The 27911-nt window shown below is 42.2% G+C and overlaps 1 protein-coding gene across 2 annotated transcripts; it reads left to right on the forward strand.

Moving 5' to 3' along the window:
* The first annotated feature begins 20 nt into the window (after positions 1-20).
* LOC140508152 (uncharacterized) lies at positions 21-27911 on the forward strand. 2 transcript variants are annotated; one of them, XM_072615920.1, is made up of 5 exons: positions 21-143; positions 1363-1514; positions 14961-15087; positions 16438-16533; positions 20972-27911. In XM_072615920.1, the coding sequence occupies exons 1-5, from the start codon at positions 137-139 to the stop codon at positions 22714-22716; spliced, it is 2127 nt and encodes a 708-aa protein (XP_072472021.1). In that variant the 5' UTR covers positions 21-136; the 3' UTR covers positions 22717-27911. The 2 variants fall into 2 exon arrangements, with proteins under 2 accessions (XP_072472021.1, XP_072472022.1); XM_072615921.1 differs by having other exon boundaries at positions 38-143; positions 20975-27911.

A 27911-nucleotide genomic window follows, 5' to 3' on the forward strand; every position in this document is an offset into this window, starting at 1 on the left:
AGGGAAGGCGTAGGAAACCAATGGGCAGGTGGCGCTGGCGGAGCAGGGGGCGGGACTTCCTGGTACGGTCCGGCTGTCCGGAAGCGGCCGGGCCGACGTGAGGCTGGGCAGGGGCTTCGGGGGCCAAAGCTCGGGGATGGCAGGTGCGCTGTGACCCCCTCGGCGGGAGGGAAGGGCCCCGGCTCCGGACGCGGGGAACGTGTGGAAACGGGCTTTCCCGGGGCGGCCCAGGAGGGGGCAGCGAGGACACAGCTGCCCCTGGGGCGGGGCGGGAGGTGGGGAAGGGGGGGAGGGGGCAGCTGTCCCGGGCACAGCCCTGCCCCCTCAGCCCCATTCCGGGCCCTCCCTCTCCCCCTCCCCGAGTCCAGACTCTTTCCTCCAATCAGGAATGGGGGGCGGGCAGAGGGTGGGAGGACACGCCCCCTCCGTGGGCCCGGGGAGTCTGAGGGAGCCCCGCCCCCCCACGGGGTGCCCCGCCCCCATCTGACCCCGGGGTCAGCGCCCTCCAGGTCGGCCCCAGGCCTGGCCGCTGGACATGCTCCCTCCGCTAACACTGTGTCTGCTCTCAGACCCCGGACCCCAGAGCGCCCCCCCACCTGGCCCCCCCCCACCTCCGGGGCTGCTTCCCTACCAGACCCCAGCCTCTGGCTCCCCCCAGCCCTAAACTCTCGCGGAGGGTCCCAGAGCCCTCCCCAGCTCCTAGTCAGACCCCAGGACCCCGGCCTCCTGCTCCCCCAGGCTCAGTGCCCCCCCCCCCCCCCCCGGAGCCCCTCGGTCCCCGCAGTGTCCCTGACCTCCCTGCCAAGAGCTGGGCTAGAATGTCCTCCTGCCAGACCCTGCCTGGGCTCCCCAGCCCCAGGCCTCCTGCTGCCCTGCCCCCTCTTCTGGCAGGGCCCTCAGGGGCTGAATTGGGGCTCCCCGCCTCGGGCTCCCCCTGCCTGGTCTCCCTGGGGGGGCTCCATCCCGGAGCCCTCCCCACCCCCACCTTCCCGAGCTCCCTCCTCCTTAGATCCAGCAGTCAGTCTTGTCTGGATACTGTGTGTGTTAGCTGGGGAGAGGGGGTGCAGGGAGGGCGGGGGAGCAGCTGGAGGGAGGTCTGTGATGCTGAGGCGCTGACGGGGCTCACCCCCCGGATCCCCAGCCCCTTCTGACCCTGGTTCTCTGAAGGAGATTGGGGGAGGGGAAGGGAACAGAAGAGAAGGAGGAGGACCAGGAGGGAAGTAGTCTTCCTGTTGGGACCACCTCCATTTCCAAACTGCCCCGGCCTGCTCTCCCTGCCTCTGTATGTTGGGGTCTCTGTCCTGAGGGCAGAACCAAGGTCATTGTAACTCCCGTGGGACCTCACCCTCTGACTCCCTGCAGGCCAGCCTCCTGCCCAGGAAGAGGAAGGGAGGACCTCTGCCCCTCTGGGATCCTTCTCCCCAGATCAGCCTGCGGAGGACCACGGCCTGGCCCAAGCAGGGAGCCTGGAGCCTGAGGGAATGGCCCCTGGGAGCCTCAGAGCCCCAGCCCAGGTGAGTGCCGTCCATTCACAGACTTGGCCATCATCAGCCAAAGAGACCTTTTCCACAAACCTAGAGGATTGTCTATAAAGGTGGCAATACCTCACCTTAGGATTGCTTCATTATAAAAACAGGCTGGAAATTGAAAACACTAGTAACAACACTGTCCTGCTCCCTCCTTTGGGGGTTTAAACTGATACATTGATACTTTGGCATCTCGTCCCCAGTCACCCCCCCCACCCCAAATTGCTGCCCTGCCATGTTCACGTTTTAAGTTTTCCCTCATGATCCCTGAGTCACAAGGAAGACCACGTCACTCATTTCTCTTTATTCTGTAGGGGTCACATCTCTGTGCCACTCCCTTCCCCCACACCTCCATGGACCTTCTCCCCCCTCCTCTTTGTTTCCTTTCCAAGATCTTTCCAGTACCAGCTGAAGGGACAGGAGACCCACACTGACCCTGAGTCTTGCCTGGCCAGGCTTGGAGCAGAGCTCTGAGGCTCCCCCAGCTCTGGTCCTTTGCAGGGCTGTCAGCAGAGCAGAAATTGTCCTTCTGGTGCTGCTCCAGTCCTCCTGCCTCGGGTCACAAGCCTTCCCAGGTCTCTCTGCATCCTTCCCACTTCTCATGTCTTACAAGCATTCAGAAAGGGTAGGGACACTGTGCTAGCCTACTGCGTATGCAAAGGAAGGAAAACCCCACCCCTGCCCAGTCTGATGGGGAGAAAACCTGTGAGCAGCTTTGTGCAAACAAGCTCTCTACAGTACAGAAGGGAGATGTCTTAGAGGCTCACAGAGGAAAATCTGTTTTTAAGAAGGTGAGCTCTTAGTTGATACTTGAAGCCAGAAGGTGATAAGGAAGGCCATTCCAAGCGTGAGAGACAGCCACTGGAAAGTCACAGAGTCAGGAGACGGCAGGCAGGCGGCCAGTGTCCCTGGGTCAGAGAGGTGGAAGAAGACTGGAAAGGGGTTTGGGGCTGGTTACCTGTGTCTACTATGTTCAGGAAATTGAGGCAGACAGAAGTTCAATGACTTACCAACCAGGGTCACATAACTAGTAAGTGTCTGAGGCTGGATTTGAACTCAGACCTTCATGACCTTCTACCATTTCCTAGCCCCCCCAACATTGCCTTAGTGTGCCCATCTTCCCACACGCCTCCAACATGGGCTGCTGCCAGTTTTTGTCATTTTTGTCACTTTTGCAGACTATGAGATGAAGCCTCCAGGTTGTTTGGTTTACCTTTCTCTTGTCAGTGGTTTGGAGCATTTTTCCTGTGGTTGGGAATATGTGGCAGTTCTCTTTGGAGAATTCTTGGGTTATGTCCTTTGACCGTTTATCTATTGGAGAACAGCTGTTAGTCTTCTGTCTGTTAGTTGTTTACGTATCTTGGACACTAAACCCTTATCACAGAAATTTCATACCAAAGTGTTTGGTTTTGTTTCCCATTTAACTACTTTCTTATCCTGGATTCTTGTCCTGGACAGTGTTGTCTGTGCAGAAGAAGTTTTCAGTTGCAAATCATCACTTTTCTACTTTATTTTTATAATTGCTTCTGTCTCTTGTTTGGCCCAGAATACATCTCCTCCTTGTTCCTGTGAAAGATACATGATCTATTTCTGTCCTAATTTTTTGAATAGTGTAATCTTTAATATTAAGGTCACATATCCATAGGGAAGGGGCAGCTGTATGGCACAGTACATAGAGGCCCCAGTCTGAAGTCAGGGAGACCTGACCTCAAATCTGGCCTCAGACACTTAGGAGATGTATGACCCTGGACAAGTCACTTAATCCTGTTTGTCTCAGTTCCTCATCTGTAAAATGAGCTGCAGAAGGAAACTGCAAAGCATTCCAGTGTCTTTGCCAGGAAAACCCCAAATGAGATTATAAAAAATAGGATGTGTTGGAAACAACTGAACATCAACAGTAACATCCCTGTGGATGTATTGTAGAGTATGGTGTAATATCTTGGTCTAAGCCTCATTTCCTCCCTGACTTTCCTTCTAGTTTTTTCAGGAGTTGTTTTTTTTTTTTTTTTAAGCTAAACAGCTGGTTTTCCACAACGTAGTTGTTTTCTACTTTATCAAACACTGGATTACTGGATTCTCTTGCTTCTGCATCTCCCTTTTCAGTCTCTTCCATTGATTTCTCTCTCATTGTTATTTTACCAAAGTCCAATGGTTTTGATGACTGCCGCTTTATAAAATAATTTGTGTTCTGGAAGTGTTGTTCCATCTTTGTCCTTACAAATTGTACTCATTGTTATCCTATTTGGGATTCTCTTGGTGGAGATATTGGAATGGTTTGCCCTTTCCCTGTCCACATCATATAACAGATGAAGAAACTGAGGCAAACAGGATTAAGGGACTTCTCCAGGGTCCCACAACAAGGAAGGGATGGAGGCTAAATTTGAACTCCAGTTTTCTGACTCCAGGCCCAACCTTCTTTCCACTCTGCCCCCTAGCTGACCACATTATTTTATTAGTATGGCATTAAAAGGGTAAATTATTTTGGCTAGTATTGTCATTTTTATTATTTTGCCTCACCCAAGCCATGAGCACCGAATATTCCTCCTGCTGTTTAGGTCATCTCTCATGTCTTTAAGTAGTCGATTTATACTTGAACCTATACAACTCTACTGTTCTTTGAGGGGCTCATCCCCAAATAGTGTATGCAGATTTTACTTACTTGGAATGTTTCTCCTTGCATTTTATTATTATTCTTATGAATATAATAGATATACTATTGATTTTGAGGACTTACTCTGTCACTACAACTTTACTTAAGCTGTGTATTTTCTCAATATCTTTGCTGATTCTCTGGGTTTTTCCAAGTAAACTTTTATATCATGGGCATACAGGAATCACTCGACCTCTTCTTTATCTGTTTGCATTCCTTTCATTTCTTTCTCTGGCATTTCCAGAATTATATCAAGTAATAGTGGAGAGGGGAAGCATCCGTGCTTCATTTCCAGATTTATTGAAAAGGATTCTAATGTATCCCCATTTCATGTATACTTGCTTTTTGGTTTTAGGTAAATGTTGTAATAATATTGACAAAGGCCCCACTATGCCGATACATTTTATTGTGTTTTTAGCATAAATGAGTGTTGTACTTTGTCAAAGATTTTTTCTCTACATTCAGTTGACCATGTGATTTTGGATACTCTGGTTTTGAATCTGATTAATTATGTTTTCTTAATGTTGAAATAGCATGTTTCCTTGGCAAAAATACCATTTGATCATAGTGGACATTTTTGACTAATTCACTGTGGTCATTTAAATAGTATTTTTCTTCAATGACATTTAAAACTATTTTCGATGATCATTGTTTGTCTTAAGTTCCAAATTCTTTCCCACACTCCCTCTCTAACCAGTCCTTGAGATGGTAAGCTATCTGATGTGGGTTATATATGTCTAATCATGGGAGAAATTTCCATATTATTCATTTTGTTGAAGAAAACTTGAGCCAAGTACGAAGGAAGGAAGAAAGAAAGAGAGAAAGAGAAAAGTGGTATGCTTTGGTCTTTACTGGTACACCGTCAGTTCTTTGTCTGGAGGTACATGACACTTTTCATCATGATTCCTTTGGGATTGTCTTGGACCATTGAAACACCAAGATGAGCTCAGTCATTCCCAGTTGTTCATCACGAGAGATGGTTGTTATTTGTATGATATTCTGCTCCCTTCCCTCTGTATGAGTTCATGTCAGTCTCCAGGTTATTCTAGAATTCTCCGCCGGTCTGCTGTTGTACTGAGAGTTCCTTGTTTAACATTTTTGTCACTTTTCATCAGTGATGCTGCCTTGTGGTTACTTGCTGTGCTTGATCTATGCCGGTTTTAAGTATTAGGTCTGTATTTGTTTCCTAACAGGATTCTGTAGGGTACTTTCTTATTTGGGGGATTATTTATGACCTCTGGGTACTAACTCTTTACAAAGTATAACCAGCATCTCACACTGTACGCCCAGATCAGGTCAGAATGGGCCCATGATTTACACGTAAAGGGTGACACCATGAGCAAAGGAGGAGAACAGGGAATCATTTATCTTTCAGATCTGTGGATAAGAGAAGAGTTTATGACCAAACTAGAGATAGAGAACATTGTAATATGTAAGAGCAATCATTTTGATCACATGAAATTAAGATGTTTCAGCACACAAAGCAATGCAACCAGAATTATAAGGAAAGCAGAAAACTGGAGGAAATTTTTTCTAAGATGTATCTCTGACAAAGGTACCATTTCTTAAATATATGGAGAACTGGGTCTAATTTGTAAAAATACAAGTCATTCTTCAACTAATACATGATCAGAGGATATAGACAGACAATTTTTAGACAATGAAATCAAACTATCCTCATATAAAAATGTTCTAAATCACTATTGATTAGAGAAATGGAAATTTAAAACAACTCTGAGACACCAACTTGCACCTATAAAATTGGCTAATATGACAGAAAAGGAAAATGATGGACATTGGAGGGTATGTGGGAAAACTGACACTAATGTACTGTTGGTGGAGTTATAAACTGATCAAACCATTCTGGAGAGGAATTGAAAACTGCCCAGAGAGCTATGAAACTGTACGTATCCTTTGATTCAACAATAGCACAGCTAGGTCTATATCTGAAAGATGTCACAAAAACTGTGTATTGGGGGAGGAACTATTTGTACAAAAATATTTATAGCAGTTCTTTCTGTGGTGGCTGAGAATAGAAAATCCCATTAGTTTGGGAGTGGCTGAACAAAGTGTGGTGTATGACTGTGATGAAATACTTTTGTGCTATAAGAAATGACAAGCAGGATAATTTCAGAAAAACCCGGAAAGATTTGTATGAACTGATGCGAAATGAAGTTAACAGAACCAGGAGAAGACTGTCCACAGCCCTAGCAATATTGTTCACTGAAGAACTGTGAATGACTCAGCTCTTCTCAGCATTCAGTGATCGAAAACCCTCCCAAAGGCCTCCTGATGAAGCGTCCTCTCCACCTTCAGAGAATGAACTGACACTTTCTTTCTTTCAGTGTTTCTTTGTTTCCAAGTCTTCCGATACAAAATAACTGATTATTTACTGTCTCTGGGAGGGGGAGGGAAGGAAGGGAAAGAGGGGTAGAGTTTGGAATTCAGCAGGAAAGAACCAAACGTTAAAAAGTTATTACATGTAATGGTGGGGATGAAGATACATATATTTTTTAAAATGTAAAAAAAAAAATAGAGGTTCTCCACTATCCTGCATGGCACCATATGAGGAACCATTGATCATAGCAAATGGAGAAATTTTGAATCTTGTAAATAAGTTCACTTACCTTGACAGTGTACTTTCTAGAATGTACGTATAGATGAAGAGGTTGTGAAAATAAATAGCCTTTAAATCAGGTCGTATTTAATTACCTTGACTTATTTTTAGTGTGATTGTAGGATTAAGTTCCCTTCTGTGGGAAAAGCTTGCTCTGTAAACTAAGCCAGACTAACATAAATCTCTTAAGTCTAGGTTACCTGTAGATTTAGTTAATACATAGATCCATAAGACTTTATCATTTAGTGGGAGATAATTTAGAATAAGACATATCTTTGTAGTACTAAAAGAATCATGGTATTATAAGACACTTTTCAAAAGCTAAATTCCTCTTTCTGGCTGCTGGATTAAGTGGGGTTGAGGAAAGGCTGAATTCCTCTTTCCCGTCTTAGTGGATTAGCTCCTTTTTAACTTTTTCTACAGGTAGAGATTAAGTGTAAATTGCGTAGTGTAATCTTCTAAGGTTGATTTTCCCTTTCCGGTAGCCAGAGGATGGAGTGTGACTGCTAACTACAAACCACAAGTTCCTCTTTTCCAGTCTTTCTTCAAACCATAGGCTCCTTTAAAGTAATCCTTTTGGTTGCAAAACTCATCAGCTGCAGAGCAAGGACTTCTGGGTTTGATAGATTCTCAGTTTGATAGATTCAGGAAGAATATGGGTTAAGAAAGCTCAGGAGAAGCAAGTAATCAGATGATCTGCTTTGTCCATTTGAAATATGTTCAAACGTTTCCTGAGATTGATGTATTTTTTCTTCCTCTATTATAAAAAATAAGCTCTGTAAATCACTCCTTTATCACAAATTAGTAAAGAATTAGTTGACCTGACTGAAAGGTAACCTTTCAATTGTTACTGTTAAATTTGTATATACTTGGAAAATTTGTACCTCAGTTTATTTTCTATTGCAGATAATTAGTTTAAACAGATAACAACTGCTTTGCCAGAGCTAGCTCAGTGTTTGGGAGGTTCTGAACGAAAATGTAGGGGAGAAGAGGTATTAGACTGGCTACCAAACTGAAGGTCTGCATAACTGTTGTGTTGACCTCATTGTTGTATGCCTGTGAAACCTGTGCAGTATACCAGACCAAGCCAGGAAATCAAATTGCTTCCATTTGAATTATCTTAGGAAAATTCTGAAGCTTACCTGGCAAGATAAGGTACTGAGACACTGAGGTCCTTACTCCAACTAAACTGCCAAGCATTCAAAGCCTGCTTCAGACAGCACAGCTCCAGTGGGCTGACCATGTTGTTCAAATGCAAAATGTACCCTTGCCAAAAAGACTATTTTATGGAGAACTCACACAGGGCAAGCATTCGCATGGTGGTCAGAAGAAGCAATACAAGGACTTTCTCTGTCAAGAAGTTGGAATTAATTGTGTGGCATGGGAGACACTGGCACAGGACTGCTCAGCATAGTGTGTTCATATCAGAGAAGGTGCTGTGCTGTATGAACAAAGCAAATTGAAACAGCTCAAAGGAAATACAGGATGTGCAAATTTAGAGTATCCACCCCAAGTGTTCACATGGCCTATTTTTGTGTGACCTGTGGTAGAGCATTCTGAGCTTGTATTGGTCTGATCAGCCATAGTCGGACACACTGAAACTTGACTCTAGCACAGTGATGTCATTTTGGTCCTCTTTGAGAACAAAAGACGACAACCAACCAACCAGTCAGCTGGGTAGTGGACAGGACCACAGCTGATTCGTCAAGGTATAATTTGCTGGAGCTCAAGGCTGATCGGCACATCCTAGTCTGGATTACTTGCATTACAGGTATTATTCTAGATCTGTGTGAACAGGATGGAGTGATTCTCAAAATGGGATAGCTTTGTATGCACACTATTCTCCCTAAAGAGAACTGAATTACAAGTTTTTCTCCATCCTCATACCTCATTGCGCGTGGCCAGGGATGCCAGTTCCCAGAGAAGAATTGATTTCTTATTTTGAGGAAAGGGAAGCATCCTGGCAGCTGAGGTTCTGCAGGACAGGTGAGTGAGGGGAAAGCAGGTATGAAATCTGGTATTACAAGAGGTTTCTAGGTGTGGGGGTGAAGCAAGTGCTCGATTTTTTCTGGGTGTGTGATGCTTGGTTGTAATCCTAGTTGCTTTGTCATGCTGAATATCATATTCCATACTCTCTGATTTTTTACTCTGAAAGCTACTCAATTTTGTGTTAGTGTGACTGGAACTCCCTGACGTTTGAATTGCTTATTTCTGGCTGCTTATACTCTTTTTCTCCTTGACCTTTTAACTCTAGAATTAGCTACAGTATTCCTGGGAGGTTTCACTTTGGGATCCTTTACAGGATGTGAGGATTCTTTTAATTTCTGTTTTACCCTCTGACGCTGAAGTGTCAGGGCTGTTTTCCTTGATCATTTTTTTGCCAAGAAAATACCAAATGAGGTCATGAGGGCCATGATTGAAATAGCTGAGCCACAATGACAGCCGTATAGAATGTCTCACAGAGCCAGTCCTCATCTACTTCCTGACGGCTTTCCAGTTTTCTCAGCAGTTTCTTTTCACCATAAGAAGTCTGTTTTCCACTTTGTCAAGCACTGAGTTCCTGACTGCTAGTGATTCTGAATCTCCCTCCTTGAATCTGTTCCATTCATTCATCTCTGTCTTCTGCGTTAGCGATTCCAGGTGGTTTTGGTGAGCACTGCTCTATGCCAGACGTTGTGGTGTGGACGCGCTGCCCCCACAGCCCTCACTGCTCTTCCTCAGGCCCTTGTTGTTGTAGGTCTCTTCCCTTCAGCCCTCCCAAATACTGCCTTCATGATTTTGTGGTCGTTGTTATTGACGCTGTTCTCTCGTCCACATCTTTGTGGTCCATGTGGGGGTTTCTTGGCAAAGATCGGGGTAGTTTTCTTTTTCTCCAGCTCATTTTACATATGAGGAAACTGAGGCAGAGTCAAGTGACTTATCCAGGATCACTCAGCCAGTGAGAGTCTGAGGCCATATTTGAGCTCAGAATTTCCTGACTCGAGACTCATCATTCTGTCTGCTCTGCCACCTAGTGGCTCCCATAATTTTATTAGTATAGTATGAAAAGTGAAAATATCAGTGTCTCCATTTGGATTTGAATCTGTTGTGGTCTCTGAACCAATTTTCCATTCTTATTTTATTAGGGAATGAAAGGATACATTGATAATTTCTGCTTTTTTTACATTTGTTTACAGTACCTTTTGGCCCTAGACCATGGTTAATTTTTTTAAAAGCTAAATGGAGTGCAAAAGAACAATTCTCTTCAGTTCTGATTTTCTTTCTAAATATATTTGTCTCTCTCTTTTTTTTATCATTGAGCATCCACTTTTTATCCCACATTGCTAAGCTCGCATTTGCAGGATAGGTCTCCCTGGGCTGCATACTGAGCACCACTGCTCATTCTTCCATCCTCTCCTCATTTGTAGTGGCTTTGGAATAGTCTTGCATATTCCAGTGTCCTTTGCAGGGTATTAAAGTCTTTTTCCTGGTGGCTTTCAGAAGTCACTTAGCCTCAGGGACCTGGCAGTCTAACAGAGGAAGACAACACACAAAAAAATCATGAAAACAGGTTGGAGAGAGAAGGTACCCCATTTAAAGGGCACAGTGAAGCAGTCAGAGGAGTCCCAAAGATGTTGAGCCAGATGAGGAACGAGATGTCTGAAATGAGCTTTCTCCTCCCACGGAGGTTTGGAGTTCATAACCCTATCCCATGGTGGGGAGTGATGGATGTGGGAGACCTGCAAAGGAAAGAGATTTGGAATAGCTTTTTGGGGTATAAGTTAGGGAATCAGAGATCAGTTATCAGTAAGAGGATTGCCTTCCTGTAGTGAAAGCCCACATGATGACTGCTATGCAATGAAGGACAGTGACTCAAGAGGCTCCAATGGGAGAAAAAAGAATTATAAATTCTTGGGAATCTCAGAAAGTGTAGAAGATCAATAAATACCTTAATTGTTCCAAAGTAAAATAATAGAATAAAGAAAATGAAAGTTGATATATGGGTTAAAAATAGACCATGAATTAGGTGTTTTTAGAAGAAATCATAATGATAAAAAAAGTAAAGGGCAATTTTATGCAGATGATGAAGAATTATTCCCAGATATCAAAATCTCTGATAAAGTGAATGATAGCCTAATGAAGAAAATGGAAGACCGTCACGTTCAATGCACGTTGGCCATACAGACGTCGTGCATGTGGAAGTTTGGAAACAGAGATGGCATCTCCCAAGTATCAAGGTATCTTCAGGTGTTGCCAAACTCTCCTGTATGTGGTCAGTCAGTAGGCTTCGTAACTCAGTGTCTTGACTTTTGCTCTCTCAAGTTTCCAGAGCTGTAGAGGTGTGTTTAGGTCCTTAATTTCTCTCGAAAAATCTGTCAGTGTCTTTCTCATGAATTAGCTGGAATACAACTTAAAAGTTATTAAATTTTGCTTTTTTATTATATGAAGGAACTCTCCACAATTACTCTTATTGCCATGTAACTGAATACCAGAAGGTAGATTGATTCTCTGATGCTTGTGCTAATTTTGTCCTGACACTAATAACAAGAAAATAGAAGTTCTCCAAAAAGTCTAGGATATCAAGGGAATCAGTGAAACAAAATATGAAGGAAGGTGGTCTAGCCATATCAGATCTCAAACTGTAGTAGAAAGTGGTAATTATCAAAACAATCTGGTACTGACTATGAAAGAGAGTGATGAATCAGGGGAATACATTACTTACAAATTACATTATAGTATATGACCCTAGTAAATTGGTATATGATAAACCCAAATATCCAGGCTTTTGGAAAAAAACTCATTATTTCACAAAAGCTGCTGGAAAAATGGAAAAACACAATGGCAGAAACTAGGTAATGACCACCATCTCACAGTGCATGCCAAGATAAGGTCAAAATGGGTACATAATTTATCCATGAAGGGTGATACCACGAGCACATTAGGAGAGCATGGAATCATTTATCTCTCAGCTCTATGGATAAAGGAAGAGCATATGACCAAACAAGAGATAGAGAACATAATAAAATGTAAAATCAGTAATTGTAGTACTGAAAAATTAAAAGAGTTTAGCACAAACAAAACCAATTCAACCAAAATTATAAGAAAAGCTGAAAATTAGGGGAAATTTTTTCCAACAAATATCTCTGATAAATGCCTAATTTCTTAAATATGTAGCTGAGTCTAATTTCTAAAAACAGAAGTCATTCCACAACTGATAAATGGCAAAGGTTATGAGGAGGCAGTTTTTAGAGAAAGAAATCAAAACTATCTAGTCATGTAAAAATGTTCTAAATCACCATCAGTTGGAGAAATACCAATTTACACAACCCTAACTTTTCACCTCATACCTGTCAGATTGGCTATTATGATAAAAAGGGAAAATGATGGCTCTTGGAGGGGATGTGGGGAAACTGTGACAATCATGCACTGTTGGTGGAATTATAGATTGATTCTGGAGAGGAATTTGATACTGTGCCCAAAGAGCTATGAAACTTTGCATTCCCTTTGATCCAGCAGTGCCACTGCTAGGTCTATATTCCAAAGACATCAAAAATGTGTGTCGGGGGGGAGGGAGCATCTATTTGTACAAAAAATATTTATAGCAGCTTTTTGTGTTATCTGAGCATAGGAAATCAAAGGGATGCCCATTCATTTGGGAATGGCTAAAATCTGTGATATATGATTGTAATGAAATATTATTGTGGTATAAGAAATGACAAACAGGATGTTTTCAGAAAAATTTGGAAAGATGTACATAATCTGATGCAAAATGAAGTGAACAGATCCAGGAGAACATTGTACACAGTAACAGCAATATTGTTCATTGAAGAACTGTGAATGACTTAGTTATTCTCAGCAATACAGTGATCCCAGAAAGTCTGAAAGGACAAGGGAAGCATACTGTCCACCTCCAGAGAAAGAACTGATACTGACTGCATAGAGACTGAAACATGGTATTTTTCATTTTCAGTCTTTTTCTTTTTTAATATCTTCCTCTACCAAATGACTATTATGGGAATGTTTTACATGATTGCACACAGATAACATATATCTGATTGTTTGCTGTCTCAGGGAAGGGGGAGGCAAGGAAGGGATGAGGGATAGAATTTGGAACTGAAAGGGAAAAAATGGTAATTTTTTCCTTTATTTTAAAAGTTTTATTTATTTTTAGTTTTCAACATTCACTGCTGTAAATATTAAATTTTCAACCGCTGCCTCCCCCACTTCTGAAGACAGCATAAAATCAGGTAGAGGCTCTACATATTCATTCCTCTTAAGTATATTTTCATATTAGTTGTGTTGTATAGAATTGGAACAAATTGGAGTAACCTTGAGAAAAACATGAAGCAGAACAAAAAAAAAAATCTGCTTCAATCTGCATTCAGAATCCATATTTCATTGTCTGTGGATGTCATTTTTCATCTTGAGTCTTTTGGAATTGTTTTACATCCTTGCATGACTGAGAAGAGCTAATTCTCTCAATCAGTCATCACCCACTGTCACTGTTACTGTGTAAAGTGTTCTCCTGGTTCTGCTCACTTCTCTCAGCATCAGTTCCTATAAGCCTTTCCAGGTTTTTCCGAAGTCTGCATGCTCACCATTTCTTGTAGCACAATAGCATTCCATTACATTCATATGCCACAACTTGTTCAGCCATTCCCCAACTGATGGGCAAACCCTTAATTTCCAGTTCTTGGCCACCATAAAAATTAGAGCTGCTACAAAAATTTTTGTACATGTGGGTCTTTTTCCCATTTTGATGATCTCTTTGGGATAAAATGTTAAAAAAAAAATTAACATGTAATTGGGAGGAAAATAAAAGGTGTTTTTATGTTAAAAAAAAATTGAGGTTCTCCACCATTCAGGATAGTGCCATGTATTGGTTACAGCAAATGGACAAATTTAAACAGGTGAATAAGTTCACCTACCTTGACGGTACATGTTACAAAATAAACATACAGCTGATGAGGTTGTGAAAAGATCCTTTAAATCAGTAGGTATGTAATTGCTTTGATTCGTTTTCAGTTTGATTGTAGGATTAAGTTCCCTTCTTTGGGGGAAAAACTATCCCTACCCTCTGAGCCAGACTAATGTAGATATTCTCTTATGTCTAAGTTATCTATAGATGTAGTGAATACACAGACTGATACAGCTTCATCATTTAGTAGCAGATTATTTAGAATAAAACACATATATTGGTAGGACCAAAATAATCATTGCATTATAAGACTGTTTTCAAAGCTAAGTTCCCCTTTCTGGCTGCTGGAGAAGGAGGTTGGTGAAAACAAGAGTTTCTCATTGCAGTCTTAGTGGATTAGCTGCTTTTTCATCTTTGCTTCAACTGGAGATTGTCTAAGTTGAGTAGTGTAATCTAAGGTTGGGTTTCCCTTTCTTACAGCTGGAGAATGGGGTGTGACATAGGGATGTCATTTGGTCCTCCTTGAACACAAAGAACAACAAAAATGACCAACTGTGGTAGCTAAATTTAATAATGAAGAAATACGTTCTATTGTTGAATGAAAACAACCATAAAGCAAAGGTATAACATCTTTTCACCATGACACATCATACCCAGGATAGCCTCAAAACCTCAAAATAACAACAGATAATTCTGCTTCACTTGAGTGGAAAGTCATATCCCTCAGATCAGTCCAGATTATATTAGTATGTCTTGGGAATCATTTTCATGTTTTATCCAGATAAGACTTTCTTTCAGCTTCTCAGGAAATGAATTGGATCTTTTCTTTTTCTTTCCTCTCTTTTCTATAATCACACAAAAATTTCTGCCCCTTCCCAGAATACTCTGTACTAATGAGATTCTCACAAACATCTCACAGAATCTGAGAAAGAAGGAATTTCACATCATCTTCTCTCTTTCTTCTCCCCAGTTCTTGCTGCCTCGCAGTAAGGATACATACGTCCACACTCATTTCATAAGGAGGCACATTCCATACTAAAACCTTTCTCAGAGTTATTTCATCTGTCCTTATCTACTGCTTTTCTCAGTATTCTGTTGGACTCTTAATGACTGTGGTTTTAAGTGTTGACTCTGACACTCATCAAGGGTACAACCTTTGAGTAAATCCTCTGTTATTGCTTCAGTTTTCTCCTCTCACTTGATGCTGGTGAGACTATATGAATTCTGGAGTCTCTTCAGCTCTAAGTCTTGTGACTTTTGATGGTTTAGGAGCTGGTGACATTCCAGGATGTGGCTGTGGACTTCACCCCAGAGGAGTGGGGCCTCATAGACCATCCTCAGAAGGAGTTGTACAAGGAGGTCATGCTGGAGAATGCTGGGAACTTGCTCTCCCTAGGTAAGGACACTTCCTCTGGCCACTCTCAGTCTGATATCAAAGGGAATATCTTCATTCCTGAGTATGCTGACTTTGGAGCATTTATCAGTTACTGGAAAGGGAAAACTGCTGGTCTCCTGTGTCACAGAGTCAGGGTCCTCCTGCAGCCTAGGTTTCCTATAAAAGGTCATTATATTGGGTGAGGAGAACGTGGAGGTTTCCTCGTTGCTCCTGAAACTCTCTTTTCCAGGTCGTTTGAGGTCTAAGATCAGATCAGTGTTGAAGCATGTCAGGTGTGGAAGTAGTCCCCCATCATGTAGTCCAGCCTCTCCCTGGACATGAATTGTGTCTGCCCAATGTCTGCACCCTGCTCAGGTGGCTTTGCCCTACCCCCCCTTCCTCTTTGGGAGGGGCCAAGTGTTTAGGACATTCTTCTTTGTGAGCAGCCTCAGTTTGTAGCTCCCAGCTGTGCCTCTGGGGCACATTTGTCCTTCCTCTTCCTCTTCATTGCCCCAAGTTCCAGCCCAGAGGGTGGGAAAGTAAGGAAGGGAACCAGCATTTCTGTTCAGCTGCTGTTCCCCAGCTGTTGTGCTCAGTGCTCTCTTTGTAGTATCATGTCATTATTATCATGATATTATTATCCCCCTTTGACATTTGAGAAAACTAGAGCTAACAGAGGTTAAGTGACTAGTCCAGCAACAAAGTGCTCCTAACTATCTGAGCTGGATTTAGAGCCTGGCCCTCCAGACTCCAGGCCCAGGGCTCTCTCCACTGCTCTACCAGCTGCCTCTAAGTTGTACATAATGGAAACTATGCGATGGGTCCATCCTCCTATGAGGAAGGAGAACCAAGACCAAATTTTGTGACTCGAAACTGGCTCCATGATCTTCTCCCCACCTCTCCCCAAAGCTCCCAAAAATCAATGCTTTGGAAACCTTCCTTGAGGACTTCTGGAAACCATCCTGTGGACTTTCTTGCAAGCCTCATTCAATGGTAGGAAAACAGGCTGGGTCAGAGGCATAGTTTGGCTAACTAAGGTTCATTGAGTTCCCCAGTAGGACAGTGTGAGCAGCAGAGGTAATGACTCCCTGAATGAACAGGTCCAAGGTTTTTATGGGTTTCATGGAGTGAGGAGCAGGGGAGGGGCCAGGGCCAAAGCTGACTCATCAAGGACCCCTTTACTGGAGCTCAAGGCTGACCTGGCACATCCTATTTTGGGTTAGTTGCATTACAGGCATTAATGGTAGGATACAGCCAGATTTGTGTGAACATGATGGAGTGATTCTCTAGTTGTGCAAACATTCTCTTTTCTCTAAAGGGAACTAAATTACAAGGTTTTCTCCATTCTCATTCCTGATTCCCCATGCCCAGGGCTGCCAGTTCCTAGACAAGATCTCATCTTTTATTTGGAGGAAAGGGAAGCATCCTGGCTGATGGAGCAAGAAAGCCTGAGGAGCTGCCATCCAGGTGAGTGAGGGGAAAGTAGGTATGAGAGCTGAGGTTACAAGAGTCTTCTAGGTATGGGAGTGAAGTTAGTGTTAGATTTGCAGCTTAAAGACCTGACATGGAATTCTTTTTGAGATGCTTTTTAGCAGTTGGATCCTGGACAAGTCATTGAACCACTGAGCCTCACTTTCACCATCTGTAAAATGAGTGGGTTGGACACCAAGGCCTTTAATCTCTTTTCCAGTCATAAATCTGTCATCCCATAGTTAGTCATTGTTTGGCATTTATGGGCATGGATCTCCCCTGAAAATGCAAAAGGGGTTGGGTGTCTTCAAGTCAGTGAGCATTTAGATCCCTGTGATGTGCCAGACCCTCTGCTAAGCACCAAGGATTTAAAGAGATACAAAAAACGTCCTCTGCTGTCCTGGAGCTCACAGAGTTGTGGGGCAGACAGATGCCAGCAACAGTGTCACAACCTGTCATGATCTCAGCAAATTAGAGCTCATTGAGTGGGGGAAGGCCCCAAAGTGAAGGAACCTGGAAAGACTCTTTGTGGAAGGTGAGCTCTAGCTGGAACTTCAGGGAAGCCAGGGAGAGCATTCTCAGCACTGGGATGGTGAGGAAGACCTATGGAGGCAGGAGGTGAAGTGTCCTGTTCACAAATTGTAAGGGAGGCCCTTACCACTGAAGTATAACATATGTGGTGTGAAAATAAGGTGAAAGAAAATTAGGAGAGTAGGAGAAGGGGAGATGATGAAGGGGTAGGTGATTAACAGCCTTAGAGAGGATTTTATATTTGATCCTTTTATTAGGGAGCCACAGAAAGTTGTTGGCCATGGTGACATGGTCAGTTATAGAACTTTGGGAAGATGAACTTTGAGAAGTAAGTGGAACAATGAGTGGAGCAAAGGGAGGCAGCTGAAGCAAGCAGCAGGTTCTTATAATACCTCAGGTGTGAGGTGATTAGGGTCGGAACCAAAACAGTTTTCAGTATTGGGAGAAAAGGGAGTGTATGACAGAGGTGTTACCAAGATGGAATCACAGGACTTTGCAGCAAACTGAATATGATGGCCAGGAGTGTGAATGTGTGAGAGTCACTGAGTTCATGACACCTCATTTGTGAGCCTGCAATAATGGGAGGATGCCTTAAAGAGAATTAGGGAAATAGGAAGAGGGGATGGAGCCAAGATAGCAGAATGAAAGCAAGGACTCACTTGAGCTCTCCCACAAACTCCTTCAGACACCACTAAGAAGTGAGTCTGGATAAATTTTAGAGTAGCACAGTCCACTGGAAGACAGAGTCTGGCAGATTTCCTGCCCAGGAGAGCCTGGAAAGTTGAGGGGAAGAATCTATTCCTCGGGGGTGGGGGAGTACAGAGCACATGGCCTACAGTAGCACTCACTCAGCCATAGCAGAGGTGCAACAGCCAAGGGTGGACTCAGTCAGAAGCAATAGTGAGGACTCCCAGACTTCTCAGGAGAGGACTGGAGTCCTCAGAATTCAGAGAGGCCCACAGTAGCAGTAGCAGCCACTCCTCAGACTAACAGCCCACAGACTAAATGTCACCTACTTGAACTTCCAGGAGCCAAGATGATGGAGTACATTGTAAATGCTCTCACCTTCCCTTGTTGATCTTGAAAAACCCAGAGAATACTGTCCTAGGAAAAGTCCTGGAATAGTGGAGCCAGCAGAAATGTTATAAAGTCTTTCAGCTCAGGAGGCTAGGGAGATTGACAGGAAGGTTCCCTCTTGTTGTGGCTGAAGGGGACCAGTGCAGGACCAGAAGTGACCCATCAAGCTCCACCTCAGCGGAGCAACAGGAGATCCTGAGTGCTAGTAGGGTGGAGGTCTGTAAGAGCCAACACCAGGACCCCAGGCATGCCTTAGCACAGCCAGGGGAATTGGACAAAACACCAGTGCAGACAGGTTCACCAGCCACTGAGCCTGCCTGTTTTCTAGTGCAGCCCTAGAAGAGGACGAGACCTCCCATGAGCAGATCACCCCTCCCCTGTACCTCACACCAGGAGCTTAAGTGTAACTTAAGGGAAACTCAGAAAAACTTCACCTGGCCTTTGCCTTGGCATATGCAAGCCAACTCAGCACCAAGTAAGCTATAGCATTATATAGATTCTAGCTAAAAGAACCCGAGGTCACAATACACAAAGGCAGTAACCAGGACCCAAGTTCCCAGCACAAACTTGAAACAGAGCCCCTTGTGTCCCAGAAGCAGAAATCCACTTCAAAAGCCAGGAAAAAGTCAATTACCGTGAGCCAGAAGAACATTAGAAAAGCATAGACCCTAGAATCTTACTACAGGGACAGGGAAGGTCAAAATACAAATCCAGAAGAGGACAGCATGGACAGTATACCCACACCTGAAACCTCAAAAGGGAATATAAACTGGTCTCAAGCCCACAAAGCATTCTTGGAAAAGCTCAGGAAGGATTTTAAAAGCCATATTTGAGAGGTAGAAGAAAAATTGACCAATGATTTTAAAAATACAACTGACACAATTAAAAAAGAATTCACTGAGAACATCTCCTTAAAAAGTAAATTGGCCAAATGGATAAGGAAGTACAAACCTACCTGGAGAAAATAACTGTGAAAGTGGAAATTTGAATAAATGAAAAAGGAGGTACAAAAGTTAACTGAAGAAAACAATTCGTTAAAAATTAGAATTGGGCAAGTAGAAGCTAATGCCTCTATGAAGCATAAACAATCCAACAAAATCTGAAGAATGAAAAAATAGGAGAAAATGTAAAATTACTCAGTGGAAAAACAACTGATCTGGAATATATATCCCGGAAAGAAATTATTTTTCTACTGGATACCATGATAAAAAAAAAAAGGGCCTTGTATCGTTTCTTGATTATATCCATATACACAGAGGGCACAGGGTGAGTTTGAATAGGAAGGGATGATACCTAAAAAAATAAAATTAAGGGGTGAGAGAGGAATATATTGAGAGGGGAAAGGGAGAAATAGAATGGGGCAAATCATCTCTCTCTCACATAAAAAAGGCAAAAAATGCTTTTTCATTGGAAGGGAAGAGGGGTGAGGTAAGAGGGAAAAAGTGAATCTTACCCTCATCACATTTGGCCTAAGGAAAGAATAACATGCACACTCAATTTGCTATGAAAATCTATCGTACACTACAGTAAAGTAGAGGAGGAGGGGATAAGTGGGGTGGGGGGATGATAGAAGGGAGGGCAAATGGGAGGAGGAGGTAATTAAAAGTAAACACTTCTGAGGAGGGATAAAATCAAAAGAAAGAATAGAATAAATGGGAGCAGGATAGGATGGAGGGAAATATAGTCTTTCACAACATGACTTTTATGGAAGTCTTTTGCATAACTACACATATATAACCTATATTGAATTGCTTGCCTTCTCAGTGAGGATGGGTGGGGAGGGAGAAAGGGAGAGAAGTTAGAACTCAGAGTTTTAGAAACTAATGTTAAAAATTGATTTTACATGCAACTGAGAAATAAGATATGCAGGTAATGGGGAATAGAAATCTATCTTGCCCTACAAGAAAATAGAGGGGATGGGGATAAGAGAAGGGAGAGGGGTGCTAGAAGGGAGGGCAAATTGGGGGAAGGGGTAATCAGAATGCATGCTGTCTTGGAGTGGGCAGAGGGGAGATATGAAGAGAAAATTTAGACTCAAAATCTTGTGGAAATGAATGTTGAAAACTAAAAATAAATAATTTTTAAAAATACTTTATCACTACAAAAAACTAACCATCATCGAGCCTTTATGGAGTCATAATCTTCTTGGTGAAAGCTCTTGCCCAAAGTTGATGGCTGCTGAGTGATCAGCAGTTACTCAAGATTGGGGGTGACTGTGACAATTCCTTAAAATAATGTGATGGTGAAGTCTGCCACATTGATACTTTTTTTGACTTGAACACTTAGAACTTATCATGGGACTGTTAATTGGCCTATTTTCAATATCCTTGTGTGTCAGGGAATAGAAGACCCAAAGAAAAGAAAGGAATAAGTCAACATTGCAGTAGTAAAATAAATTTTCTTGAAAACAAAAAAAAGTTCAGTGGAGAAAGGCTATCTAGTACCATGGAGAGAGCCTGACCACTTGTAGGGTTCAAGTTGTAGTCTCAGTTGCTGAGCTGTTGGGCAGGTCACTCAGCCACTCTGAGCTCATGGCTTCACTTGGGAATGTAATAAGAATGTGGATCCTGCCATTATGACAGGTGTTTGTGAGGATCCAATGTGACTGTGTGTGAAGCCCTTTGTTAAGCAAGTTACCTGCAGATGGGAGCTAATGGCATTTTAAAATGTTTAATTCTGTCCATTTAATTTTGAAGACTTTTCTCTTATCCTGGGGAAGTAGGATGTAGATCAGTTAGTTTACTTTATCCCAACGGCAGGAAGGGATTATAATTATAAAAGTGTGTACATATTTCTCTATATATGTTTTATTGTTTGTTTCTTGCAAAAGGAGAAATTAGACCTGAAATGCAAGAGGCTACTGAAAAACCAGTCACTTCTGTGAAAGAAACTCACGAGGAAAGCATCATAAGTGGTGGTCCCTGTGACAGTGGGAGACAAATCTGTGCTGTATTTCTCAGAATCCACACAGGAGAGAAACCTTATGATTGTCATCCTTGTGGGAAGGACTTGAGTCAACAGTCATCCCTTTTTAACCACCTAAAAATTCAGACTCTGGAGAAACCACATGAGTATCATGAATGGGGTGAAGCTTTTAGTGAACACTCATCCTTCCTTATACATCAGAGAATCCAGAGTGGAGAGAAACCTTATGAATGTAATCAATGTGGAAAGACTTTCACATGCAGCTCCAGTCTTGCTGTACATCAGAGAATCCACACTGGAGAAAAACCTTATAAATGTAATCAGTGTGGAAAAGCTTTTAGAAGAAGCTCTCATCTTATTGTGCATCAGAGAAGCCACACTGGAGAGAAACCTTATGAATGTAATCAGTGTGGAAAGGCTTTCACATGCAGCTCCAGTCTTGCTGTACATCAGAGAATCCACACTGGAGAGAAACCTTATGAATGTAATCAGTGTGGAAAGACTTTTAGAAGAAGTTCTCATCTTATTGTTCATCAGAGAATCCACACTGGAGAGAAACCTTATGAATGTAATCAATGTGGAAAGGCATTCAGCTCCATCTACAGCCTTACTTATCATCAGAGAATCCACACTGGAGAGAAACTTTATGAATGTGATCAGTGTGGAAAGACTTTCACACAGAGCTCCACTCTTGCTGCACATCAGAGAGTCCACACTGGAGAGAAACCTTATGAATGTAATCAATGTGGAAAGGCTTTCACTTCCAACTATAGCCTTACTTATCATCAGAGAACCCACACTGGAGAGAAACCTTATGAATGTCATCAATGTGGAAAGGCATTTAAACAGAGGTCCCTTTTTAATTATGATCAGAGAATCCACACTGGGGAAAAACCTTATGAATGTAATCAGTGTGGGAAGACTTTCACATGCAGCTCCAGTCTTGCTGTACATCAGAGAAGCCACACCGGAGAAAAGCCTTATGAATGTAATCAATGTGGAAAGGCTTTTAGAAGAAGCTCTCATCTTATTGTACATCAGAGAAGCCACACTGGAGAGAAACCTTATGAATGTAATCAGTGTGGGAAGGCTTTCACATCCAGCTCCAGTCTTGCTGTACATCAGAGAATCCACACTGGAGAGAAACCTTATAAATGTAATCAATGTGGAAAGGCTTTTAGAAGAAGCTCTCTTCTTATTGTACATCAGAGAAGCCACACCAGGGAGAAACCTTATGAATGTAATCAATGTGGCAAGGCTTTAAGTTCCAACAGCAGCCTTACTTATCATCAGAGAATCCACACTGGAGAGAAACCTTATGAATGTGACCAATGTGGAAAGACTTTCACACAGAGCTCCAGTCTTGCTACACATCAGAGAATCCACACTGGAGAGAAACCTTATGAATGTGATCAATGTGGTAAGACTTTCACACAGAGCTCCAGTCTTGCTACACATCGGAGAGTCCACACTGGAGATAAACCTTATGAATGTAATCAATGTGGAAAAGCATTTAAGCATAGGTCCCATTTTACATATCATCAGAAAAATCACCCTAGAGAGAAACCTTATGAATGTAATCAGTGTGGAAAGACTTTCAAACAGAGGGCCCATTTTGCTGCACATCAGAAAATGCACATTCCATAGAAACATGAATGCAGTCAATGTGGAAAGGCATTTAAACAGAGTGCACACTTTGTTCGACATTGGAGAAGCCACACTGGAGAGAAATCTTATCAATGTCAGCAGTGTGCAAAGGCTTTTAGAAGAAACTCTTTGTCTTCCTCAACTTTAGATCATCCCACAAGACAAACCTTACAAAACTCATGAATGTAATAAATATGGAAAGGCTTTCACATAGAAGGCCACTCTTGCTGTATGTGAAAGAACCAGACTGGAGAAAAATCTTTTGAACATCATGAATGTGGAAAGGCTTTCACCCTGTGCTCTATTCTGAAAGATCATCAGAGAATCCCCACTGAGGACAAACTCTTTGAAGGTAGTAAATGAGGAAAGACATTTACATAGCCCTCCAGTCTGCTGAACATCATAAAAGCCACAATGAAGAGAGAGAACTTTTGAATGTAATCAATCTGGAAAGCCATTCAAGTATTGGTCTGTTCTTATGCTTCAGAGAAGCCATACTGGAGAGAAACTTTATGCGTGCCTAGAATGTTGTAAAGCTTTTGCTGCACACTCTTTCCGTACTAAGCACCAGAGAATCCATAAATAGAGGATAACCCTCATTCATGTGATCAACATGGAAAATCCTTCAGGATAAAATCTCATCAGAGATTTCTCATATGTCTTCTGTCACAGAAAATAGAAATCATATTCTTGCAATGAATGTGGAAAGCCATACAAATAGGTTCAGAGCTTGTTAGACATCAGAAAATTCATGTTGAGCACAAGCCCAGTAAGGACTCAGTGTGGGAAGGCCTTCAGCCAGAGAGCTTCTCTTCCTTTTCATCAAGGATTCTTTGTGCAGAGGAGAGTTAGGAATGTGTTCAGTGAGGTCCTGCCTTTTCCTGGAAGATGGAGGTCACAAGACATCACACCTGGTTTCGTGGTGAGAGTCATCCTTCTCTTGTTCTGACACTTCCTGGGTGATCCATCCCTTGAGGCTGTCTGTGGCACAGACTGGAGCATGGCGAGGGAGCTCAGTGACACCTGGTCTTTCCCATTCCCAAAGTGAATCCCCCCTAAGAGCCAGAAGTGGTTATCTGCCTCTTCAGAGCTCCTTGCACCTCTTGAAGCAATGCATCCCTCCTGGGGACAGCTCTCACTGTTAGAAGGTGTTTAATTGGGGTTTGGGTGAGGTTTCTTTTTTATTTTTAAATAAATTTAAAAATGGTTTCTCTCTAACATCTATGCTTGGTTTTCCTCTCTGAAGACCAAGCAAATAAGTTCAAGTATGAGTTCTCCTTTATATGATTGCCCTAAAATTTCTGATAATTAGCTGGACAGTTTCATACTTTTAGTGTCATCCTCTCATTCCTGCTCTTCCTTCATCCCTTCATTTTGTTTTCTGAAATAAGTTTGGTGGGGAGCTCTGTCTAATTCCTTATTAGTCTCTTGGGACAGTAGTTTTATCTTGTTGATGAAGTTATTTTCCTTTGTGTCTTCAGGATTAGCTACTTCAATGTCACTTCTTGTCCTTGGGCTAACTTCCACTATAGAATATGAGGCCCTGGGGCCTACCTGTCCTTCCACTGAGCTCTTTGTAACCTACTTCTTCCAAATCTATGGTGCCCATCCCCTATCCTTAGATATCCAATTGTCTATGCCTCGTTCTAGAAGGTGTGGTTCCTTCCCTCCAGGATCCCTTCATTTTCAAGCCAATATCAAGTTCCTTCCTTTTGGTGACAATCTGATGAAGAATAGATTTTCCCCCTGTAGGTTCCTGTACCTTTTGAAAGATTAATTTATCTTGAAAGAGCAGTTGATGAATTATTGGGTCCTCTGCTATTGAAAGAAATAGGAGGAGAGATGGGGAGAAGGAGAAATGAGAGGAGAGGGGAAGGAGAGAGACCTAATGGAATTTTTCCAGCATTCCAGGCTTTGTTCCTTTTCCCCGCAGGAGTAGCAGGTGCTTTGTCCTGGGATGGTAAATCTGACTCCTGTTTAATTGTTTTATCCTTTTCACAAGCTAATGCTTAAAATGCAGGAAGAATCAGAGTACGGGGTCTGTCAAACTTCACCTGGCCTTGAAGGGAAGGTGTGGCATTCACAATTCAGCTAGTAGTATTTATACAGTACTGGAGACAAAGGAAAACTGATGGTTATCCATTATGGTGAAACTGGTTATACCAACACCAAAAGGTATGCTTGTAATGTCCCTGGTAAATCTTCAACTTCCAGTAGTACCTTGTGAGTATACTTAGTTACCCTAAATCTTAGGGAACTATTTGTCATAGGAGATAATGGAGAAAGCGTTTCCAGGGAATGCTGGGATTTTTTTTTTTTTTTGGCCAATTTGAAAAGTTTACCCTGAAGTAAACCTGTTGTAGCAGCTGGTCCTGAGGTTCATGCAGGGGTCATACAAAACAAAAGGTAGGTTATGGAACAAAATGAAGTCAGTCATATTCTCCCAGAAATTTACTTTCAACACTCAAGGGATGTGCTGGAACTCACTTGAACCAGGCTAGGGAGGGCTGGCTGTTAAATATGTCATGTGGACATCTAGTTCAAGGAAATCAACAAAAGCTGCAAGTTAGGTCTTGATGGTTTTGATGATTTTCTAGACATAAGAAAACGATGATCTCAATGAACAGAAAATGTAAAAGTATATCGTACTCACTTTTTACTTTTCTTTGAGAAAGCCAGTTGTGAAACCTTTACTAGTACACCATTGTCTGGCTCCCTTTTTGGTTTCTTTCTTATGCAGATACCAATAAATCACTTCCTCCATCATGGGAATGCATCAGGAAAACCACTAATCCCTTTTGCCCTGGACAAGAGAAAGTGGGAGGCAGAAGTGATGAGGGTTGCATACTGACACCCCACTAATTAAAGCAAGATGGGGAAAGAACCAAATTTTAAAATGCTAAAGAAAGAAAGGCTGGAAATATCTATGCCCAGAGGCCATGAAGGTCAATTTGTGAGAATAATGAAAACTGAGAGACAGCTCTAGAAAAAGACTCAACCAAGGAAAACACATAGGAATATTATAGTCAAATTCTGCAACCCCCAGCTCAAGGATAAACTTTGAAGAGCAATAAGAAAAAAACAATTTGTCAGTGCCACAATTTGAATCACACAAGATCTGGCAGTTGAGACACCAAAAGACTACAGTTCTTGGAACACTATGTATCAAAGAGTAAAAGAATTGGTGTTCTGACCAAAAATATCATACCCAGAAAATTTAAGCATAATCCTGAGTGAAAAACAAATGGATATTGGGTCAACTGTCAGACTTTCAGGCCTTTGTTTTAAAAATTGAACTTAACAGAATATATGATATGCAAGAGAAACACAGGGTACATACCAAAGACTGATTACAAGGGATTCAATAAGGGCAGACCATTTACCTTTTCTATATGTACAATGTGTAACATGTCTAATATTGCCATTAATCAATGGGAAGTTTATAAGAAAGATTGATGTAGACCTGAGTATAAGAGAAAGAATTGACACATAGGAATTAGGTGGGGCAGGAGGACTGGTAGTTCTGGTAATCTAACTTTCATCCAGAGTGGGTTTAAGAGGGAACAATAAATCTGGAAGAGCACAAAAGATTTCTAAATTCAGAAGAAATAAAATGGTGAATGGAGAGGGTAATGAAGCAATCTCTAGAGCCAAGAGAAAGTGAATAGGGGGTATAGAAGGTTGTTTAGATCATTGGGAGTTGGAGGAAAGGGATTTCTAAAGGGGAGAATGAAGAAATAGGTTATAGGGATTATAGAAAGGCAATTAGATTCATAGGAATGAAAGGATGGAATGGATCCTTGGAGGTAGGGGTAGGCTAAGTAAGGAGGACAAGGTAGTGAGCAGAAGTGAAGTAGAGGAGTCAGGACAGATAGGAGAAGCATAAACAAAAACAAAAATCAGGAGTAGAATTTATTAGGAAAAGCATATATGTATGTGTGTATATTTGTATATATTTGTGTGTGTATGTTGTGTTTGCCCTTCATTCTCAAAGAGGATCATGACATCAGGGAGATGATGTCCTGACTTGCACTTGAGTTTGATTTGAGGGAGGGAGGACTGTGCAAGGTCACCAGGCTCGCTTTCACCTCCAGAGCCATCTTGGTCTAGTAGCCAGATATTTATCAGAACAACTGGAGATGGCCCAGGATGCAATGAGAAACCCTGGCCCTTTTAGGCTAAGGTCTTTTGAGGTTCTTATTTTGAGTGAAGTAATGCTCATTTAGTGAATAGGCTTCTTTAAGAAGTGAGTCAAGGGATGGCCCCTTTAATTAAAAAAAAAGTCAAACTGGGAGAGGAAGATCCTTAGGGTTGCTGGCCCAAAGAGAAACCGTTACTATTTACATTTGCTCTGAGCCAGGATGGCCTAAAAATAGCCATTAAGTGATGGTTGGACAGGGACCTATTGTTGCCCAATCCATGAGCTCCAGAGTGAAATGGGTTTAAGGTTTTGTCTTTGAAAAAGAAATCTAGCTAGTAAGCCCCAAGTTAACTAGGCAGCTTTCAGCCATCAAAATTTACCTTAGCCTAAAAAAGGCCAAGGTCTTCCATTACATCTTGGGCTGTTTCCATTCTGGCCACTGGACCCAGATGACTCTGGAGGAGGCTGCAAACTTTGCACAGCCCTCCCTCACTCAAATAAAAGTCAAGTGCAAGTCTTGTCATCATTTCCCTGATATCATGGTCCTCTTTGAAACAAAAGACAAACACAACTTGTGAGTCCTCCGAGGTGCCTAAATGGGGACCCAACCATTTGGGTCACTCAGCTTGTCCTCTCCCTGTGCCTGTGCTTGTGCCTAAGCCTTTCCTCTCCAAAGAAAGGTAAATTTTGTGTATATGTGAATAAGTATGTACATATCTGTGTATAAATATATCCACATAGTTATAACCTTTAGGGGGTGGGAAGTAAAGGTGAAAAAGAACCAAGTGAACAGAGCACAGCAGAGAACAAAATAAATTTCCAAAGAAGCAAAGAAAAGATGGACTGCTTTCAGCACAACATGCAGTATTTATCATACAGCCTTTCTTGAAATGAAATTTATTGCCACATATTTTGAATCCTCTTAGTTTCTGCCATGCATGTGGCATGCATTTTTTCTTAATATAAATTTATGATGTTTTTTCCCTCCATCCTGCATTTGTGTTCTGGTTTTTTGAGTCTAAAATAAAATAAAAAGAATAAAAGGAAGACCCAA

Source organism: Notamacropus eugenii, chromosome 5, assembly GCF_028372415.1.
Source record: "Notamacropus eugenii isolate mMacEug1 chromosome 5, mMacEug1.pri_v2, whole genome shotgun sequence".
Lineage (NCBI taxonomy): Eukaryota > Metazoa > Chordata > Mammalia > Diprotodontia > Macropodidae > Notamacropus > Notamacropus eugenii.